General features: G+C 42.8%; 1 protein-coding gene across 11 annotated transcripts; it reads left to right on the forward strand.

The window, feature by feature from the left end:
- Nucleotides 1–9,100: 9,100 nt before the first annotated feature.
- Nucleotides 9,101–22,893, forward strand: ANKRD34B (ankyrin repeat domain 34B). 11 transcript variants are annotated; one of them, XM_054684244.2, is made up of 6 exons: nt 9,103–9,431; nt 10,477–10,624; nt 12,029–12,539; nt 12,863–12,948; nt 15,082–15,920; nt 19,615–22,891. In XM_054684244.2, the coding sequence occupies exon 6, from the start codon at nt 19,638–19,640 to the stop codon at nt 21,177–21,179; it is 1,542 nt and encodes a 513-aa protein (XP_054540219.1). In that variant the 5' UTR covers nt 9,103–9,431; nt 10,477–10,624; nt 12,029–12,539; nt 12,863–12,948; nt 15,082–15,920; nt 19,615–19,637; the 3' UTR covers nt 21,180–22,891. The 11 variants fall into 11 exon arrangements, with proteins under 11 accessions (XP_016808555.2, XP_054540219.1, XP_054540221.1 ...); XM_054684246.2 differs by having other exon boundaries at nt 12,866–12,948; XM_016953059.4 differs by lacking the exon at nt 12,029–12,539 and having other exon boundaries at nt 15,082–15,274; nt 15,830–15,920.
- Nucleotides 22,894–23,100: the final 207 nt, after the last annotated feature.

Consider the following 23,100-nt stretch of genomic DNA (forward strand, 5'->3'; position numbering starts at 1 on the left):
CCCCCTGCTTGGAAGTGAGAAGAGGAGAGGCTGTGATCCTTTCCAACCAGCCTCCCCCCTCTTCCCACTTTACTTTTGGAAGCAAAGTGGAAAACAGCATTGGATCCAGAGACTGAGAGACAACTCAACAGATGACTGGAGGTCAAATCCAACCACATTTTTACCAGTTGTGTGACCTTAGGCACATCACCTGAATTTTCTGAGCCTCAGTTTCTTCCCCAGTAATGTAGGGATAACAAGAGTTGTGCGTACTATATGAGGTGATGCATGTAACATGCTTACTTGTGCCAAACACATGGTTTTAAGCACTGAACACCATTAGTTTTACTTAAACTTTTTATTTTGGGGCCAGGCGTGGTGGCTCATACCTATAATCCTAGCATTTTGGAAGGCTGAGGTAGGCTGATCACATGAGGCCAGGAGTTTGAGACCAGCCTGGCCAATATGGAGAAACCCATCTCTACTAAAAATACAAAAATTAGCCAGGCATGTTGGTGCATGCCTGTAATCCCATCTATTCGGGAGGCTGAGGCATGAGAATTGCTTGAACCTGGGAGGCGGAGGTTGCAGTGAGATGAGATAGCGCCACTTCACTCCAGCCTGGGCGAAAAAGTGAGACTCTGTCTCAAAAAAAAAAAAAAAAAAAAAAAAAGTAGAAAGAATTCTCATGTACTTCTACCCAGATTCCCCAAATGTTAACATTTTACCACTCTTACTTTATCCCTTTCCTTCTCTCCCCCGTATATATGTTAACTCTTAAACAACAAGGGTTCAAGCGACCTGAGTCCATTTACATGCAGATTTTTTCAACCAAAGCCTGATAAAATACAGCATTGGTGGGATTCTAAACTTACCTATACAGAGAGCCAACTTTTTTCCTATATAGCCTGGTTCTGCAGGACCAACCCAGGAACTTGAGTATTTTGAATGGATTTTGGTATACGCAGGGTTCTGGAACCCATCCCCTGCAAATATCAAGGGGTGACAGGTGTGTGTGTGTGTGCGCGCACGCACGTGCACGCGTGTGTGTATATAGTTGAGCATTAGCTACCATTGATTTTAAATTAGCATTTAAATTTATGAAAGTAATAAGTGTATACATTTTTTAAAAAATTAAATAATTGCCTTCCGGAAGGGCTTGTACTGAAGAATCTAGCCCTGGCACCACCCCTCTCCACCCCAGCACCACTCCCCAGATGGAATCATTTAAATTCTTTTAATTATGTCTATTTTTAGTTCTTCTTATCATGACACCATATTCCTAACAATGTGCTTATATTGTTATTTTATGAATTACTGATTTTAGACATTTATTCCATGACTTCCTGCAATGACAGATGAGGACGTAGCTCATTTGTACCATCCAGAAAGCCTCCCAAGGTAAGGATGGAGAGAAAATAGCACATTCTTCCAAAATAGCCACTTTTCAACAGCTATATGGAAAGATACTGTTATCTCAGTATCTCAAATATTAAAACCATGCTTAAAAGTTATTAGACGCTTGGCTAGGCGCGGTGGCTCACGCCTGTAATCCCAGCACTTTGGGAGGCTGAGGCGGGTGGCTTACAAGGTCAGGAGTTCGAGACCAGCCTGGCCAACATGGTGAAACCCTGTCTCTACTAAAAATACAAAAAATTAGCTGGGTGTGGTGGCAGGCGCCTGTAATCCCAACTACTCGGGAGACTGAGGCAGGATAATTGCTTGAACCTCGGAGGTGGAGGTTGCAGTGAGCTGAAACTACACCACTGCACTCCAGCCTGGGCAACAGAGCGAGACCCCGTCTCAAAAAAAAAACAAAAAAAAATTATTAGAGGCCAGGCGTGGTGGCTTACCCCTGGAATCCCAGAACTTTGGGAGGCCAAGGTGGGTGGATCACTTGCGGTCAGGAGTTCAAGACCAGCCTGGCCAACATGGTGAAACCCTATCTCTAGTAAAAATACAAAAATGAGCCGGGCATGGTGGCAAGTGCCTATAATCCCAGCTACTAGGGAGGCTGAGGCGGGAGAATCACCTGAACCTGGGAGGTGGAGGTTGCAGTGAGCTGAGATTGCCCCATGGCACTTCAACCTGGGTGATAGAGTGAGACTCTGTCTCAAAAAAAAAAAAAAAAAAAAAAAAAAAAAGCTTGGTTCACACCCACCTAGGATGGCTATTTTTTTAAAAAAGAGAGAAAATTGGTGTAAGTGTTGGTGACAATGTGGATAGTATCTCTTTATCACCACCCCCTTCTTTATAAGAAGAGGACACTAGAGACCCCCTGCTGTCATGTGTACTTTTATTTTTATATCATTAAGATTGATAAAAGATATTCTCTTCTGTAATCATGATTAAGTCTTCTATGCTTTTTCTCTACAGTTAAAATCAAGTATTTATACCACTGTGACTGTGTATATATTGTTTGTTACACTGTATAATAACTGTTTTTCCAGAGACCCAAATCATGAGTGAACTCCCATTCACAACTGCTTCAAGGAGAATAAAATACCTAGGAATCCAACTTACAAAGGATGTGAAGGACCTCTTCAAGTAGAACTACAAACCACTGCTCAACAAAATAAAAGAGGACACAAATGGAAGAGCATTCCATGCTCATGGATAGGAAAAATCAATATTGTGACAATGGCCATACTGCCCAAGGTAATTTGTAGATCCAACGCCATCCCCATCAAGCTATGGGGAAGAAAGGCAGCCCCAATGACTTTCTTCACAGAATTGGAAAAAACTACTTTAAAGTTCATATGGAACCAAAAAAGAGCCTGCATTGCCAAGTCAATCCTAAGCCAAAAGAACAAAGCTGGAGGCATCACGCTACCTGAATTCAAACTATACTACAAGGCTACAGTAACCAAAACACATGGTACTGGTACCAAAACAGAGATATAGACCAATGGAACAGAACAGAGGCCTCAGAAATAATACCACACATCTACAACCATCTGATCTTTGACAAACCTGACAAAAACAAGAAATGGGGAAAGGATTCCCTATTTAATAAATGGTGCTGGGAAAACTGGCTAGCCATATGTAGAAAGCTGAAACTGCATCCCTTCCTTACACCTTATACAAAAATTAATTCAAGATGGACTAAAGACTTAAATGTTAGACCTAAAACCATAAAAACCCTAGAAGAAAACCTAGGCAATACCATTCAGGACATAGGCATGGGCAAGGACTTCATGTCTAAAACACCAAAAGCAATGGCAACAAAAGACAAAATTGACAAATGGGATCTAATTAAACTAAAGAGCTTCTGCACAGCAAAAGAAACTACCATCAGAGTGAACAGGCAACCTATAGAATGGGAGAAAATTTTTACAATCTACCCATCTGACAAAGGGCTAATATCCAGAATCTACAAAGAACTTAAACAAATTTACAAGAAAAAAATCAAACAACCCCATCAAAAAGTGGGCAAAGTATCTGAACAGACACTTCTCAAAATAAGATTTTTATGCAGCCAACAGACACATGAAAAAATGCTCATCATCACTGGCCATCAGAGAAATGCAAATCAAAACCACAATGAGATACCATCTCACACCAGTTAGAATGACGATCATTAAAAAGTCGGGAAACAACAGGTGCTGAAGAGGATGTGGAGAAATAGAAACATTTTTACACTGTTGGTGGGACTGTAAACTAGTTCAACCATTGTGGAAGTCAGTGTGGCGATTCCTCAAGGATCTAGAACTAGAAATACCATCTGACCCAGCCATCCCATTACTGGGTATATACCCAAAGGATTATAAATCATGCTGCTATAAAGACACATGCACACTTATGTTTATTGCGGCACTATTCACAATAGCAAAGACTTGGAACCAACCCAAATGTCCATCAATGATAGACTGGATTAAGAAAATGTGGCACATATACACCATGGAATACCATGCAGCCATAAAAAAGGATGAGTTCATGTCCTTTGTAGGGACAGGAATGAAGCTAGAAACCATCATTGTGAGCAAACTATTGCAAGGACAGAAAACCAAACACCACATGTTCTCACTCATAGGTGGGAATTGAACAATGAGATCACTTGGACACAGGGTAGGGAACATCACACACCGGGGCCTGTCGTGGGGTGGGGGGAATGGGGAGGGATAGCATTAGGAGATATACCTAATGTAAATGACGAGTTAATGGGTGCAGCATACCAACATGGCACATGTATACATATGTAACAAACCTGCATGTTTTGCACACGTACCCTAGAACTTAAAGTATAATAACAAAAAATAAATAAATAACGGTTTTCCTTTTTGAACAGCCTTTTCCCCAACCGGGGCATTTTCGTCTTTCCTTTCACCCCCGTGAAGTTTATCTGCCTTTTTTGCTTACTTCAGTTGTTCTAAATTCCTAAGGATAGCATCAAATCTTTGTAATCCCCTTTTACCTCCTCTGTTCTAATTCTGATTGGCTACTTGCTGGGAATCCTGCTCTCTGTAGTCTGAGACCTTATTCCGTGATTCTCCTGAGGGACTCAGCTGTACGTGTCACATCCCAAATCTTACTCTTCACTTCCTCTATCTGTTGGTGTGCATCACTTAAGAAAGGAGAAAGCATATGCAGAAGGCAAATTTTCTAGTTCTTACATATCTGACGATGTCTTTATTGTAACTAACACTTGTTTGATAGTTTTTTGGGTATCGAATTCTAAATTGAAACTAACTATCCTTCAAAAATCTGAAGGCATTTCTCCTGTTTTCTAGTTCCCAGAGTTATTGAGAGAAAATCTGAAGCCATCCTGATTCCTGGGTTTTATTTGTGACATTCCCCACCTCCTCTCCTTAGAAACATATGGGATTTATTCTTTTTCTATGGTAGTCTAAAATTTCACTATTATTTGCCTTGCTCTGAGTCTATTTTTATGTAATGTTTTAGGTACTTAGTTAGCTCTTTACATATGGAAACTCATGTTGTTCAGTTTGGGGAAATTTTCTTGGATTGTTTTCTTGATGATTTCCTCCTATAGTCCCACTGTCCTGTCTTTCTGAAACTTATCTTGGTCTGATGTTAGACCTCGTCCTCTTTCTTTCTCTCTTTCTTTTCTTTCTTTCCTTTCTCCCTTTCTTTCTCTCTCTCTTTCTCTTTCTTTCTTTTCTTTATTCCTTCCTTCTTTCTCTCTTTCTTCCTTTCTTTCTTTCCTTTCTCTCCCTCCCTTCCTTCCTTCTTTCTTCTTCCTTCCTTTCCTTCCCTCCCTCCCTTCTTTCTCTCTCTTTGCTTCTCCTTTCCTTCCTTCCTTCTTCTTTCCTCCCTCCCTCCCGCTCTCTCTCTCTCCTTCTCTTTCTTTCTTCTTTCTCTTTTTCATCTTTCTTTCCTTCATTCGTTTGTTCTTTCTTTCTTTCCTTCCTTCTTTCTTCACCAATGTGACTCACCATACCTGTTAGATATTTTAAATCCATCCTTTATGTTTCTTATTTTTTCTCATTGTTTTCTCCCTCTTTTGTGGAGAGGGCTGTACTTACTCAAAGACAGCTTTATTTTTATTACCTAACTCTTCTTTTGAGGTTATCTACTTCAGGTTTCTCATATCTGCTCTAAATTTTAAAATTTCAAAGGCCTTTTCTTGTTCTCTGATTGTTTCTTTTCTTTTTAGAGACTGAGTCTCACTCATTCTATCACCCAGGCTGGAGTGCCGTGGCATGATTTTGGCTCACTGCAACCTCTGCCTCCCGGGTTCAAGTGATTCTCCTGCCTCAGCCTCCTGAGTATCTGGGATTACAGGCATGCACCACCATGGCCGGCTAATTTTTGTATTAGGGCTGGTCTCAAACTCCTGACCTCAAGTGATCCACCCATATCTGCCTCCCAAAGTGCTGGGATTACAGGCATGAGCCACTGCACCCAGCCTGATGGTATCTCTTTTATAATATCTTGTTCTTAGGCTGGAGCTTCCTGGAGCCCTGGCAGTCCCTTTGCTAAAATGAGGATAAAAACATCTGTCCTCTCTCCTTCAGGGGTGTAGTTGCTGGACTAAACTGAGAACAGAAGTAGGTATAATCTAGAAATTCTCATTCTCAGACTTTGAATGTTAAAATCATCTCCCTTTAACATTCAAATTACAACGATGGCACGGACTGGCCTGCCCAGGTTAGCAGATGAGCTTTGTAGTCTAATCCATACCTCCCCTTAACTCTCCTGCTGTGGAAGTCAGTCCTCATAATTCCACCATTGTGGCATGTGATGGGACACTATCCACTGACCACAGGGCCTTTCCCACTGTAAAATGGGATGTGTTCACCACTGTTTAACTGCTGTTACCAACTCCCACGAAGGAGGATCTGCCTTCTCTAACATGTCACTCAGCATGGGTGCCCCCAGGCACAAATCACGTAGTGCCAGCAGGTTGGTGGTGGTTAGAAGTGGTGTTCCAGCATCAGCCCCCCTCTCCTGCCCACCAGTCCTGGCACAGCACCCAGGTCAACAGTAAAAATCCTACAGGTAAATTGTATCTGGGATACAATGTAAATTGTAAATTCATTGTCCTCTGTTTTTTCAGTCCATCCTCCATTCATGCAACATGTTCCAATATCCTGCTGATAGGTGTGGTGGGTTGAGTAATGAACCGCCGTAGAGTTTAATGTCCTAATCTCTAGAATCTATGAATATGTTACCCTACAGGCCAAATTAATTTTGCAGCTGTGATTAAATGAAGGATTTTGAAATGGAAGATCATCGAAGTGGGTCCAGTGTCATCACAAAGGTCCTCCAGAGTGAGGCAGGAGAGTCAGAGGGAGAGAAGGAAGCAGAGGGAGAGAGAGACATGTAACAACAGAAGCGTGGCAGTGGGGAGAGGGGGGCAGGGAGGGAGAAAGAGGGAAGACAGATATTGAAGATGGAGGAAGGGGCCACCAGCCAAGGAATGCAGATGGCCTCTAAAAGCTAGAAAGGGCAAGGAAACAGATTGTCCCCTGGAACCCCCAAAAGTAATGCAATCTTGCTGAGACTCTGGTTTTAGCCACATAAAACTCAACTTGGACTTCTGACCTCCCGAACTGTAAGAGAATAAATCTGTGTTCTTTAAGCCACAATAAGTTTGTGGTGATTTTGTTTGTGGTAACAAGCAGCAATAGAAAACTAATAAAGTAGAAGTGAAAATTGGATCATCTGCTTTGAAAAGCTGTTTGGTGGCATCTCCAGAAGCTGAACATATGCCTACATCATGACTCACAATTCCACTCCTAGGTATGTACCCAACAGAAATAAGTATATATGGTCACCAAAAGACATCTATTTTAATGTTCATAGCAGCATTATTTGTAATGTCCCAAACCTGAGAACTACCCAAATGTCTATCAGTAGTAAAATGAATAAGCAATTGAGGCACAATCACAAAACGGAATACTATACAGCAAAAAGAATAAACAGACTACAGCCACACACAGTATGCATCTCTTAATCATACTATTAGCAAAAGAGGCCAGTCAACAGAGTGATTCAATCACTATAAAGTACAAAAACAAACAAAACTACTCTATGCTGTTTGAAGCCACCACTCCCTCCAATGAGAAATCTGAAGAGGGAGTGTTGTGAGGGAACTGGTAATGTTCTGCTTCTTGATCTGGATGATGCTCATTTTGTGCAAAATCATCGGACTTGTGAAATGTGCGTCTTTTTTTTTGAGACGAAGTCTGGCCCTGTGGCCCAGGCTGGAGTGCAGTGGCACTATCTCGGCTCACTGCAATTGCTGCCTCCTGGGTTCAAGTGATTCTCCTGCCCAAGCCTCCCCAGTAGCTGGGATTACAGGCATAAACCACAACACCTGGCTAATTTTTGTATTTTTGCAGAGATGGGGTTTCATCACGTTGGCCAGGCTGGTCTTGAACTCCTGACCTGGAAGTGATTCACCCTCCTTGGCCTCCCAAAGTGCTGGGATTACAGGCATGAGCCACAGCACTCAGCTAAAATATTTGCCTTTTAATAGGTACACTGCACATTGATGAAATTTTTTTAAGAGAACAGTCGGAGGTGGTAAGGGGGAGGAGCCCCGTGCCTTCCTGCAAATTGGCTCAGTCTTCCTGGTAACCTCCAAACAAACAGCTGTAGGCAAAGGGCAGCCCAGATATAGGATTCAAACTCCCTAGAGCCTAATTTTGGGGTAAAGCGCCCTGTGCACTTGCTTTGCATATGTTTACTAAATGAGGACGCTTTAGGTCCTCATTTCAGAGGGATCTTTTCTTTAATAAAGGAAGCCTGACCAGAGATAAATCTACTTTTCCCGAGAACTCAAAACTATAAACAAGTTTTGATTGACATTATCTGAATAACAAAAATAGTGATGGCCTTTCTCCACCAGACCCTCCAAGATAAATGAAGAGTTAAAAACTTTGCTTCTGGCCTGGCGTTGTGGCTCACACCTGCAATCCCGGCACTTTGGGAGGCCGAGGTGGGCGGATCACTTGAGGTCAGGAGTTCGAGACCAGCCTGGGCAACATGGTGAAACCCCATCTCTACTAAAAATACAAAAATTGGCCAGGCGTGATGGTGCACACCTGTCATCCCTGCTACTCCAGAGGCTGGCTCATGAGAATCGGTTGAACCCAGGAGGCAGAGGTTGCAGTGAGCCGAGATCACACCACTGCACTCCAGCCTGGGTGACAGAATGAGACTCCGTCTCAAAAAAACCAAAAACTAAAAACGACAAAAAAAAGTTGCTTCTGCTTCATTTCCTTTTCATCTCTCAGTAGAGTTTAACATATGAAATGTATTTTTCGAAATTTTGTTAATATGTTTATTCATGTTTTAATAATAGCATAATAACCTTATAAATTCCTAAAGACATAAATAAGAACGGTTGTTCCCACTAACACCCCAACCTGAAGTGTGGCTCTGGCTTTACCTGAAGTGGGTACAGGGATGCGGAGGGGTGGAAGGACCGGTGGGGACAGATGGACTCATGGACCAGCGGGTGGATGTGAGCTGAGGGGAGGGATACGGACTGGAGGAGCCAAGGCCCGTGATGTAGGGGTGCGTGCTTCCCTCAATGGGGAGACCCTGCTGCCGCTGTTGTTGGCCAAGTCGCCGTGGCCGAAGCGCGGTGGCCGAAGCGGGGGACGGGGGTGGGACTTACAGGGACAGAAGGCGGAGCTTCCAGCAGCTGCTGGCCCCCCTGGGTCCAGAGTGGCCTTGCCGCCCTCACCTGCGCAGAACCTGGAGCCGACGCGTCACCCCCAGCGGAAGCGCCGCGCTGCCCGGGCGTCTGGCGAGGTGCGCGCTCCGGGTCCCAGCTCCAGCGCTTCGCGGCAGTCGCCCGCCTCTTTCCGCCGAGCAGGGCGGGGACTGGGCGGCATCTACCGAGATCTGCGATTCGAGCCGCCGAGGAGCCGAAGACCACAGCTCAGCTCGGACGGCGCCCTAGGGCCGCACAGAGGGTCGGGCAGTGCGGGAGAGAGGTTTGAAAGCGCCGCCGCCAACTCGACAGCGCGTCCCAGGTCAGTGTGAGGCGCCGTCCCTGCCGGCTGCACTTGGGAAACTTTGGCTTGCAGTGGCGGCTGCCGGGAGGGGGACATCGAGGGCGCAGCGTGGGACCCAGCGGCCCGCACGGCCTCAGTGCTCCCTGCCCGGTGCGCGCAAGCCCCTGAAGCCCGCACCTCCCGCTCACCCTGACATTGCAGTGCCCCGAGCAGGATGAGAGACCCAGGGCCAGCCGAGGGCCGCCGGGCTGCAGGGGCCTCCCGAGAGACTCTGCCCCGCCACCCCGGGGCGCGCTCCACGCGAGCTCACCCTCGCGCCTCCTGCCGTTCCCGCTGGTTCTCGGTTCCAGTTTTGCGGCCGCTGGGACTTGGACTCCGCGGGGATGCGGGTTCCGCCTCCTTCTCAGCCTCGCCGAGCGGCGGGAACCGGCGAGGGCTGCCCGGCCGCGGGGTGTCGAGGAGGATGCGGGGCGGGGGCCTGATGGGCGAAGGTCGGCGCAGCAGCGGGAGCGGCGCGCGCTGGGCCGCAAGAGCGCGCGGGTCGGAGGGGCTGACCTGGGCGCGTCTCCGGAGGGGCTGACTTGGGCGCGTCTCCGCAGGTGCCTCGGCAGCTGGGCAGCAGGAAGTGCCGGCTGGGCGCTGGGGGCGGGCTGGGGACTGCGGAGCCCTTTGCAGCTTCCAGGAGCTCCTGCTTCCAGGAGCCACACAGGGGCGGGCAGCCGGTTCCCGCCCTTCTCAGATGCGCACAGCCTTGGCACCAGGATACCAGGCCCCCTTAGCAGAGAGCCGGGTGCAGAGGTGCGCCTGCTCCGGGATGGGGGCAGTGGCTGCGCCCCTCAGACACACCATTTCCCAAGGGAGGGCCGCGTCCGGCCGGCGGGCGAGCGGCGCAGGGACCGCTCCTCAGCGGCTGTGGGCAGAACCCGTTTTCGTGGATGGTGATCGCCTTAGCCCGCCAGCTGCCTGCCCTGGCTCAGAGATGAGGCGACGAAACGCGCACCCCGCCCCCATCGGTGCCCTGGCGCTGTCGCCCCAGTCACCTTCCTTTGCCCTTCTCCGACAGCGCCTTGAGCTCGCTTCCTCCTGCTCTCAGGAAAAACTGAGGAAACGCGCCTGGTTCCAGGGGTCGGCGGGGACCGTGGAGACGCTGCCAGCATCCTCAACAGCTTGGAAATCCCATCACCTTGGTTCCCTGAGACTTGGAGGACTAGGTTGGCCTCTCTCTCTCTCTCACTCTCTCTCTCTTTCTCTCTCTCTCTCTCTCTCTTTCTCTCTCTCTCTCTCTCTCTCTCTCTCTCGTGTGTGTGTGTGTGTGTGTGTGTGTGTGTGTGTGTGTGTGTGTGTGTTTTGGGGGGAGGTGAATCAGTAACAGGTTGGGGCATAGATGCCCCAAAGGCCTGGGGGACAGCCGAAGTAACTAGGAGAACACGGCAGCCCTTTGCGGTATGTGTGGGAAACACAGCAAACCTTACCAGCTACGCGTCTCCTTGGACAGTTTCTAAATATTTCTTGCAAGTCAATACCAGGGAAGAATCTTTTTCTGGCCAGTCATTCCATTTTCCAGGACGACCTCAGATGCATCTTTTATTCTGTCTCTGCCCCTTTCCTTGGGTGGGAGGAGGTACACATTTGCTTGTGGCAGGCAGGCTTGCCTTATTCCAGTGTAGCTGGCCTCCCTCCTGGCCTTCGGCTGCCCACTAGGGCTCTGGGTTTTTTCAAACCCGTCTAGGAAAGGCAGGGCAGCAAACCTCCAGCTCCTGGCCCATTCTACTAATTCAAGGCTGTCCTCTTCTCTGGGACCTGTGAGCTCCCTGGACCCGTCTCTAGGCTGTGGCAGCCATCTATCTCTGCCTTTCACTCCTGCAGGGGAGCCGAGCATCACACCACTTGGAAGTAATGACAGAGACAGCTCTGTGTGAATCTGAGGCAGGGGTCCATAGCAAACAGGAAGTGGCCTGGAATGAGGAATGAAGAGTTTGCCTCAGATTTTCTCCAAGTGTGTATTAGAAGCACCTCCCATGGAATATGTGGGAGTGGAGCCTAGAATTTTCTTTTTAACAGGCACTCCATGTGTTTCTTATGCCCACAAAAGAAGAACCCATTGGTATAGGGAACTTAGCATCCCATTGTCAGACCCCATCAGTCCTGAGGATTCCTGTATGCAGTGCCTGTATTTGGTGATGCATGTTTGTAAATGGACATTTATTGAATTCCTAAGTAGCAAGTGTGTTCGGATCTTTTAAAATCCTCACAATCATCTACTGTAAAGTAGATACTATCCCCATTTCAGGGGTGAGGAAACTAAGGCTCAGAAGAATGACCTTCCAGAGGTTGATAACTTGGAGAGAGCCGGAGCCCAGGTCCCTGATACGCACCCTGCTGCCTCATCTGAGCGGTCTCTAATCCCCTTTGGCGCAGCACATAGGCAGGGACTGGGGCAAGGGCGACGGGCTGAATTTTGAGTTCAAACCCATTTGTTAAGTTCTTCCCCACCATGGCCAGATGATGAACTTTATGAGAGGAAGCGTGGATCCTATTCGGAGGTAGAGTGAAAGGCTCAAAAGAAAATAACTTTTCTTTCTTTTCTTTTCTTTTCTTCTTTTTTTTTGAGACAGAGTCTTGCTTTTGTCACCCGGGCTGGAGTGCAGTGGCGCAATCTCGGCTCACTGCAACCTCCGCCTCCCGAGTTCAAGTGATTCTCCTGCCTCAGCCTCCTGAGTAGCTGGCACCCGCCACAATGCCCGGCTAATTTTTGTATTTTTAGTAGAGATGGAGTTTCACCATGCTGGCCAGGCTGGTCTCAAACTCTTGACCTCAGTTGATCCGCTCCCCCTCGGCCTCCCAAAGTGCTGGGATTACAGGCATGAGCCACCATGCCCGGCCACTTTTCTGCCTTAATGAAAGGAAAACTGGGGGGTGGCATGGGGACAAAAAGCCACAGGAAAGGCCTGGCCTATTGTCTCCAAGATGGCTTTGCAAGCACCTCAGCTCATGCAGCACTGCCATGTGAGATAACACACAAATCAGGCCCTCAAAACAGAGTCCTACTCCGTGCGAAGCTCATCCAAGAAGTAAGGTGATATTGAGATCAAGGACACAAACATGTAATTGACCTCTGGCAAACAGGTGAGTAAGATGATTGGCTTTGGGAGGGTGCCCTCACCTTTCCTTTCTCAGCCTCCTGATCTGCACCAAGTGAGTGCCGAGGCCCTTCCAACCCCAGCAGCCCTCGCATGGCAGACTCAGCCCTGCAGGCAGACACACACGGGGTTGCTGTGCATAGAATCTCCAGACACTTTACAAACTCATAATCAGTGAGATATGACTAACTGAGGAAACATTGGGGGATTTCTTAATAAGGAATTTAAAAACTAGACTCCAAATGGGAAAGATGCATGTAACAAATTATTGGTGTTTATGTAACTCTGAATAGCTTTGATTTCCTTCAGTAGGAACTGACAGCTGGCTGACAGAAAACTTATCCAGGGAGAGAAGAGACAAAAGTGAAGTGTGAAATTTTGAATAATGTTTTCAGGTAACTTTCTATTTCCATTTAGAGTGGGTGTCTGGAAGGGTGAATGCAGTTATGGTTTGAACTTCTTTCATGTATCGACAGATATTTTTAATAGGGCTCATCTTTCCAAGATGCAATGTGTCTTACTTCCTTTTCCTGGCTTCCAGTCCCCTTGTAGCAGGGCAAGGAGCTGGGGACTTCAACGTTTGGCCTGCACCTGCTCACTGAATCCCTGTTTTCAGCAAGCTGCCTCTAAGTTTGGAGCCTTTCTGATCAATTTAGAAAATAAATCTTCGTTTTCTTGCCTAGGAAAGTGGTTGTCTGATACTTGGGGTGGGATAAAATATGTAGGGGTCCAGTCGTTCTGTTCACAGACTTTCAATCATCTTCTTGTTCTAAGCCCTGATACTCATTGCCATTTTCTATGGCACTTGGGACCTCTAAGTCCTAAATGTCACAGGTCCTGTGGGTAAGCAGCCTCCCTGGGTCTATGTCCTGCAGCCTCCTCTGCTATGCTAAGGCCATTTGCCCCTCCACCATCCCCCCATTTCCAGAGCTTGTTTGAAATTGCTCATCTAATGGTATCTCTCCTCCAATTTTCTTTGTTCTTAAAAATATACATATTTAAAATATTTTTAAAAAATAACTCAATGCTTATAATTTTGGTGGCATCTTGGGCACAGAGGGAGGAACTAAAGGAGCATCTTGGGCATAGAGGGAGGAACTAAAGGAACTAAATATGCCATGATGAGGTGCAAGTGATATTAAAGACACTGCAATTTTTGAATGAAAAGCAGTTTATCCAGCTGTTTAATAATTAATATCTTGTAATAATGTTGAAATGATAGTATTTGGAAATTGTAAGGAAAGTATACTTAAAGGATATGCTCTTTCCATGTTTTGCTTATTAGATTCCACTGGTGTTTACAAAATGAGAAGAAGCATAGCATCTTAGAAATACGAGATCCTTAAAAAAACATTTCCAATATTTTATCTGTTATTTTAAATAGGCTATGGATTGGAGACATGATAAACATTTCAAAAAGCTAATTCTGAGATAAACATTTTAAAAAGAAGAATGCAGTGAGTGTGAAGACAAAACAAGAAAGTCTTTCTCTAGACAGTGTCTGATTTCATTACCACATCCCCATGGAATGCATGTTCTATGATTGTCATTCCACGCATGAGGAACTCAAGACTCCTAGAGGCTGAGAGACTTGATCAGGGCACATAGCCAATAAGTGTGAGAGTCACGATTGACACCTGTCAGATGCCTGAACTTTCTGCAGTTGAACTATTATCTGTATCGAAGGTACAACTGAATTTGGGGATTGCCTGTAGTCTAGACATAACAAAGGGATTGACTGGATGTTAGTATGCTATCAGCACTCAGTGTCCAATCAGGATGCTCCAAGGAAAGAACGTTCTAGGCAAGAGAAGTGGTCTTCGTCAAAAGTAGAGTTCAATTCTATGAAAAGGAAATATGTCAGACATAAATATCAGTGTTTTTGATGTACAAATGGAGAAGGCAAGATAAAAGAACCCCTGGAAAAGGATGAAGGGCTAAAGAGAAGGGGATTCTTCCATTCAGGCACTGATTACAGAAAGAACCTGAACATGTATTGTACATTTGGAGAATAAAGTATCTGACACCTTTTTTCTCTGACAAGTTTAATGTTTAGGCAATTTCAAAAGTTCTCTACTAAATGTTAAAAAGTGAGCAAACAGGCTGGGCGCAGTGGCGCACGCCTGTAATCCCAGCACTTTGGGAGGCTGAGGCAGGCAGATCACCTGAGGTTGGGAATTCGGGATCAGCCTGACCAATATGAAGAAACCCCATCTCTACTAAAAATACAAAATTAGCTGGGTGTGGTGGCACACGCCTGTAATCCCAGCTACTCTGGAGGCTGAGGCAGGAGAATCACTTGAACCCAGGAGGCACAGGTTACAGTGAGCCGAGATTGTGCCATTGCACTCCAGCCTGGGCAACAACAGCGAAACACCATCTCAAAAAAAAAAAAAAAAAAAGAAGTGAGCAAACAAAGTGGCTTTAAAAGTCTTTATAATGAGGAAAGAGTCAACCTCATGGGGTTGGTTTTGCTGGACACTGCCCCAGTCCTCAGAGGAGAAGGTCTGCCTATGTCCACATTGCAGGTGGATTAGGCAGCGAGTTGGTTCCACTGCTCAACTTCTCTGAGACCCTGGAGCCCACAGCACCCTCTTTTTCCACAAGACTGTGATGGGGCCACTGTCCTCCTTAGGCACGGCCGTCGCCAGCATAGTACCGGCTCCTCTTCTTCTCCCAGAACCTCCTGACACCAACCTTGGTGAAAGAAAAGCTGTGACAGTAAGTGCTCAGGTTTAGTGTTGTGGAGAAAGGCCTTTACTTGAGGATGGCTGAAAAGTAGAAAGTCTTGGCTGGGCATGGCGGCTCACACCTGTAACCCCAACACTTTGGGAGACTGAGGTGGGAGGATCGTTTGAGGCCAGGAGATCAAGACCAGCCTGGACAATATAGCAAGAACCTGTGCCAAAAAATAAAATAAAATATTTTAAAAAATGTTTTAAGTAAAATACCGTCCCCTAAAGATTCTGCTAAGACTTTAAAAACTAAAAACAAGATTGACCTAAACACTAGAAACTATAAGAGAGTATAATATTGAAATCTGGTATCTGGCAACTTGTTCTCATTTGAATATCTGTTTCTCAAATGCTACTTTTGGTCAAATAATTTTTTTAAATGACTGATACTGTATAGCAATTGAATTGCAATTACTAAGTAGTTTCTATATTTGATATTACATTCCAGCTCATTTCTCTACATTTCTATGATCTATTAAGCCCATTTATATATGAAAAATGCTTTAAAAATGATCCTTTTGTGATCACTGTCTCATGTGAGCTCTTTTCAGATGCTTTGCATTCAGAATAGACCTCTGAGTTGGGACCCAAGCTGTCAACTGATCCCAAATTCCTAAGTTCCTGACTTGCAGGTATGTCTGGCTCCAAGATAGCCTTTATAGAGTATATCACAGGGGACATAAAATCAAAGCATTCACTCTCATTGCATTTATGTATGTATATATTGAGTAGTTCTTTGCTTTGCATCATGAATGATACTGCAGTGGAGATGAACACTATATCCTTTTGAATACTGCCTTTCAGGAGCTTAGTTGTTGAAACTCCAGTGAAAGTCAAGGTACAAATGTCATAGATAATGTCATGAGAACTGAATGACTCTTTTAAAAGGAAGACCTAATAGGACTCTTTGTAAATTTTAATAATGAAGTATATCTCACATATATGCTATGCTCTTTTCTGCACACACATTCTATTTTACAATAAGTAAATAAAAGTGATATATAGAAGAGTACGTGAAATGCATACTGTTTAAAGAAGAAGAATAGAATGGACACCCACCAATGCACCACCCAGACTGGGAAATAGAACATCACCTGAACCTTCGGGCCTCTCTCTGTCCCTCCCAAACGGCATTGTTCTCCTAATCTCTACCAAGGAGTAGCTGTCTCTTGATGTTTGTATTAATCATTCCCTTTGCTTTTAAAACAATTTTTCAGGTTCCCCCTTATATTTGATTCCTAAGTAAAATAATTATTTATTTTTAAAAAACTTAGTAGCAGGTACAAAATTAGATGAATAAAGAAAGGACAATATTGCCAGTGTATGACAAAAGCTTTTCATTTTTCATCTTTTTCAATTTTTCATCTTTTCATTTTTCTGATTAATATGTTTCCTCCAAGTTGCTTTTTTCAATTTGTTCTAGTCTCTATCTTTAAGAGGCATTTTTGTTTGTTTTTAAATTTTTGTTGTGGCTGCTCACGGTTAAAGGGTTGGGATTAAAAGCTGATGAGAAGCCTTAAACACACAAATGAGGCTTGCGTATTCAGCCTCATTTCAGGTACTGATTACAGAAAGAACCTAAACATGTGTGGTACATTTGGAGAATAAAGTATCTGACACCTTTTTTCCCTGACAAGTTTAACGTTTAGACAATTTCAAAAGTTCTCTACTAAATGTTAAAAAGTGAGTGAACAGGCTGGGCGCAGTGGCACCAAATGTAAGTACGACCTGGGTGGCATGTCAGATTCTTGAGAGAACACTATAGCAATTTATCCCTGAGGGGTGAGGGTGTGGCTGCCGGCCTCCTCGAAGCCAAGCTGGGGAAGCAGGCTGTGGGACCCTTCAGCCGTGGTCAGTAAGCAATCACTTATTCCCCTGTTTTCTTGTTCTCAAACATGCCTGGTGTCTCCCAGTCCAGAGATGCTCTGTTTCATCATTTCCTGAGAATAAACCTCTAGACATCCCAGAGAGCGGGAGGGGTAGTCTTCTATCTCCTAGTGACTGCCTAGTGGAGTTGGAGGAGTGACCTAAGGTAGCACTTCTCAAACTTTAATGTGCATACAAATCACCTGGGGATCTTGTTAAAATATAGGCTCTGATTCAGTAGCTCTGGGGTGGAGCTGACATTCTGCATATAAAGAGTTTTCTGGTGGTGGTGATGCCAGGGTAGGATCACACCTCAAGTAGCAAGGACCTAGGAATCTAACTGCTTATCTGACAGCTTTTCACCTACTCCTCCTTATTTTAGCTGTATTCTTCACACACACACACACACACACACACACACACACACACACACACACACGCTGAGTCAGTTACTACTGGCTCATCTGCTTTCTGGCTTCCAAAATATTGTTGCTGCCATCTTCTCCTCTTCCCTCTGTCTTTAATTTTGTCTTTGACAAAATTCTTTGGTTTTAAGGATTTTCAGGAAGAAGCAAAATTAGATGTGTGTGTTCTGCCATATTAACCCTAACTCTAACTATCTGCTAAAATATTTTCCTGAAGTTTGGTTGTAACCAAGTAAATAAAGCCTGTTTCCTTATAAATAACCGCTATTTTAGGCCTCTAGGTCTTTGCAAAAGGAGTATTATCTATTTCTCCCTCCTCCTTTGTCTGCCTGCCAGATTCTTACAAAGTCTTCAAGACCCAACTCAAATAGTTGGCTTCTGTGAAGCCCCTTTTGGTCCCCAGGATGTTAAAGCTTCTGTGCTCTCCTGACTCTGTAACCAGCTGCTTATACAGTATCTCTCCCAAAAGACTGTGAGCTCCTCAGAGATAGGGCTTGTATCTTTGTAGCTCAGTGCCCAGCACATGTCAGGAGCTGGTAGATGTTTAACAATGAAATTTCTGCCTGCATGCTTACTTTTCTCTTTTTTCTTCCCTTTCTTTCTGCTCTCTTCATCTCTTCTTTCTTTTGGTTATTAGATTTGTTATCTATTCTATTATCAAATAGAAATCTATTTCCCATAATCTTAATTTTAAAAGTAAATAGGTAGAATAAACAATAGTTTTCAATTTCCAAAAACTACTGAATCAATGAAACAGATGTAAATATTATATATACATTCATCTGATTCTCCCCCTCCCAACTCTAAGGACTGTTAAAAGACAAAAATTTTCTTAGTCCTCGATGAAGACATAATTCTTACCACCTAATGGAATTATCTGTTGAAGGAATCTAAATCTAAAATATTTAAATAAATTAAACATAAATATTTTTTAGTTTCAATAACAAAAATTAAAATGTTTACAAAGTCTGGATGGCTTTGAAAGTTTCAGGTTTCTTGCCTATGAAACTCCTTTTTCAGAGCAGATATACTGTTGTCAAAATTTAACCCTATAGTTCTTGCTAACCTCGTTATGTGGTCAGTATATGATTTAAATAATAGAATCAAGAGAAATGCGTAATCACATGCTCACCATTCCAATCTCAGGGTGAATTTCAGATATTACATCAGTTATTTTAACATGTTGTAGCCCAAACAATATTTCGTCCTTCAAAAGAAACATAAAAATGTCCCTCAAATTGAAAATCTAGATATCACTTGCATTACTTAATTGAAGAGCATGTTTAAGTAATGTAATACTAAAGTTTTTACATTAAGCTACCAATATTTTAATTGATTCAGTTGCAATGACAACAGAATTTTGGCTTTTTGGCTTAAGTTTACTTTTTAAAATTTACATTTTAATTAATTTTTTTTAGAGACAGGTTCTCACTCTATCACCCAGGCTGAGTGCAGGTAGGATGATCATATCTCACTGTAACCTCAAACTCCTGGGCTCAAGTGATCCTCCTGCCTCAGTCTCCTGAGTAGCTGGAACTACAGGTCACACCACCATGCCCAGCTAATTTTAAAACTTATTTTTGGTAGAGATGGAGTCTCACTACACATTGCCCAGGCTGGTCTCAAATTCCTGGCCTCAAGTAATCCTCCTGCTTCAACCTCCCAAAGTGCTGGGATTACAGATGTGAGCCACTGTACTTGTCCTAAATTTGCTTTTTAATATTATTAATTTAAAATTTATTTTTCACAGGTAAATTATTTTTTAATTAATGTGGGACTTAGGAAAGTACTATGTTGGTGCTATAAATATTCAATGAAGATTTTGAAAATAAATTTTAATTTGTAATTTCCTAAAGGTCATTATTATTCAAAAATTTACTTTATTTTGCAATTCACTATTTTGTTCTGCATTTATTAATAGCATGATCCCATTTATGTCCCCTACATATTTTCAAAATTAATTCTGACAAAATGAATATAAGTTGGGATGCTGATTCTGGCTAATCTTTTGGTCTTTGCCGTCTTTGATAACCAGGTGTTGATTTCTAACCTCCGAAGATGGATGAAGGTATGGAAATTTCAAGTGAAGGAAATTCCTTGATCAAAGCAGTCCATCAGAGCCGGCTTCGCCTCACAAGACTTTTGCTAGAAGGCGGTGCCTACATTAATGAGAGCAACGACCGTGGGGAAACCCCTTTAATGATCGCTTGTAAGACCAAACATGTCGATCACCAGAGTGTCAGTAAAGCCAAAATGGTGAAATACCTGTTAGAGAACAATGCCGATCCCAACATACAGGACAAATCTGGGAAAACGGCTCTGATGCATGCTTGCTTAGAAAAAGCTGGCCCTGAAGTTGTTTCCTTGCTCCTCAAGAGTGGGGCTGACCTCAGCTTGCAAGACCATTCTAGTTACTCAGCTCTTGTTTATGCTATAAATTCAGAAGATACAGAGACCCTGAAAGTTCTTCTTAGTGCTTGCAAGGCAAAAGGGAAAGAGGTCATCATCATCACAACAGCAAAGTCGCCCTGTGGGAAGCATACTACTAAACAGTACTTCAATATGCCTCCTGTGGATATAGATGGGTGTCATTCCCCAGCTACCTGCACCACTCCTTCAGAAATAGACATCAAAACTGCCTCATCGCCACTTTCACATTCTTCTGAAACGGAACTGACGCTTTTTGGCTTTAAAGATCTTGAGCTTGCTGGAAGCAATGATGATACCTGGGACCCAGGTTCCCCTGTGAGGAAACCTGCATTGGCCCCTAAGGGGCCCAAGCTCCCCCACGCTCCACCCTGGGTCAAGAGTCCCCCATCATTAATGCACCAGAACAGAGTGGCTTCATTGCAAGAGGAGCTCCAGGATATTACACCAGAGGAAGAATTATCCTATAAAACCAATGGGCTGGCACTTTCCAAGCGGTTCATCACTAGGCACCAAAGCATTGATGTAAAAGACACTGCACATTTGCTAAGAGCCTTTGATCAGGCCAGCTCAAGGAAGATGTCATATGATGAAATAAATTGTCAATCTTATCTTTCAGAAGGAAATCAGCAATGCATTGAAGTCCCTGTTGACCAGGACCCAGATTCTAACCAGACAATATTTGCTTCCACCTTAAGAAGTATAGTTCAAAAAAGAAACTTGGGGGCAAATCACTACAGCTCTGATTCCCAGCTCTCAGCTGGCCTTACCCCTCCAACTTCAGAAGACGGCAAAGCACTTACAGGAAAGAAAAAGATCCTCTCACCATCTCCTTCCCAATTGTCAGAGTCCAAAGAATTGTTGGAGAATATCCCCCCAGGTCCCCTGAGCAGGAGAAATCATGCAGTTTTAGAAAGGCGAGGTTCAGGAGCTTTCCCTTTAGATCACAGTGTTACCCAAACCAGACAAGGGTTTCTCCCACCCTTAAATGTAAATTCTCACCCTCCCATCTCAGATATCAATGTCAACAAGATTTGCAGCCTTCTTTCTTGTGGTCAAAAAGTGCTTATGCCAACAGTTCCGATTTTCCCTAAAGAATTCAAAAGTAAGAAAATGTTGTTAAGGAGACAATCATTGCAAACTGAACAAATTAAGCAATTAGTAAACTTCTAGGAGATGGGTATAAAACACATTTTCTTCAAATGTTTATATCAGAGAAACAAAGAACTAGAGAAGAAATCTTAAATGTTCATTCTTTTAAATCTCGTGATTGGTTAGTCCATAATGGCTAGATGGATTAAAATGTAATGTGATTTGTACTAGGCGTCATGAGCATTAAAAATAATACATAGTTTCTGTTAAGGGAATTCTCTCAAACAAAAGGAAAGCTATTTTTCTCAATGCTTCTAATATTTAACAATCTCCATGTAGTCCAAATTTGTCATTAAAAAAAGATCAGCAAAGAAAGAAGGCCACATATGTTGGGGTAATTTTTTTAAATTTTCAGATTGGCTAAATATTTTATTAGGAAACAGTTTTCAAGTCAATAATTTTTTTCACATTTCATGTTAATAAATGAGATTGAAATTTTTTATGATCTCCAAACCATAAAACACTGACAGCTATAAAATGTTCTAAGATAAAAAAACTCGAGCTACAAAGAAAGAATGAACTAATTCTTTACAAATGTTGACTGAAGATAGATAAAACTCTAATTAAAAATTTAAAAGGTTAAACACTGTGTTAGAATGGGCAACTAAAATATTCGTGGTGTCAGTTTAATTAGTGTCAAACTGGCAAGTCAGAGTTTTACAACCTACTAGTAATCTATGCCGGGTCTTGTTGTTTGTGCACTGTGTTTTGCTTTGCTTTGTTTTGGTTTTTAAACAGACTTACCTGTAAAGTTATCTTACGGAATTATTCTTTCTCCATATCTTTTAAGGAATTATTCTTTCTCCATATCTTTTAATTCCTGTTATTAGTTTTGGAAGCTTATCCGTAAGTTTCCAAAGACAAGATGATATAAAAGTTAAAAAGCATTCCTCTTTACTTATATCAAATTATTCTTGTCTTTCAAAAAGAACCAAAAAAAAATTAATCATGGATAAAAACTAAGCGCTTGCCTTCTTTTAAAAAGAAAAACTGATGATTAGATTAGGTTAGCTAAAATTAATAGAGGCAGTAGAAACTTAATCACAAAATGTACTAAATATTTGGCAATATTAAACAATGCCTTTTTATTTCTGATATGTAGTTATTAGACATTTATATATTAAGGATAACTTCCTTAGTGTGACATTCCAATCATTTAGTATTTTAGGACCTGTGAATAACTTCCAACAAAATTAATGAATACCATATTAGTATTATAAAATATTATAAAGTAATAATTATATCATCTATATAACTTCAAAGTATGATGTTTATACAAAGAATCCTTATTTCTGTCTAGCAGCTTAACAACAAAGGATAAATCAGACTATACAAAACCTAAGTGTATTAATTTGATGATTGTCACGTAAAACTTTCTTTGCCTTCCGAGTAGAGGTGATCCTAACAATTGGCATGATGCTTTTCTTGGTAATTTGATATAAGCAAGTTGTAATGTATATAGTAATTATTTAATTACTTGTGGCTTTTATTTTAAAAAGTAATTAGAGGTTTTTCCATTTCATGTCTTGAACAACATTAATATTAATTACACTAGAAATATTTTTTGATTCAGAACTTAGAATTGTACCTGATATTTATAGGTATTTAAATGCTTTCTGCAAGTTTAATATCGAGAAAAGTACTTGACTTCAAGTTGTAAGGATACAATTGGGAAGGGTATGTAAATAGATTAGTTCATAAACAAAATGGTATCAATAAAGATTTTAAATATCATTTTGGTTACTGATTTTTATTTATCTTTCAAATACTAATGATATTTCAACATAATTTCAAGAGCAATTGTGCCACATGCTACTTTGAATAAATAGAAAACTAAGAAAGAATAACTTTTGTTGCTATTCTCAAACCAACATGAAAAAGATATTTAACAGCATTTTTAAAATGTTTTTTGGCCGGACTCGGTGGTTCATTCCTGTAATCC

This window comes from Pan troglodytes, chromosome 4 (assembly GCF_028858775.2).
Source record: "Pan troglodytes isolate AG18354 chromosome 4, NHGRI_mPanTro3-v2.0_pri, whole genome shotgun sequence".
NCBI lineage: Eukaryota > Metazoa > Chordata > Mammalia > Primates > Hominidae > Pan > Pan troglodytes.

Bases quoted from the DNA above. Each gene is read 5' to 3' on its own strand.
- ANKRD34B (XM_016953066.4), top strand. From the start codon at position 19,638: ATGGATGAAGGTATGGAAATTTCAAGTGAAGGAAATTCCTTGATCAAA.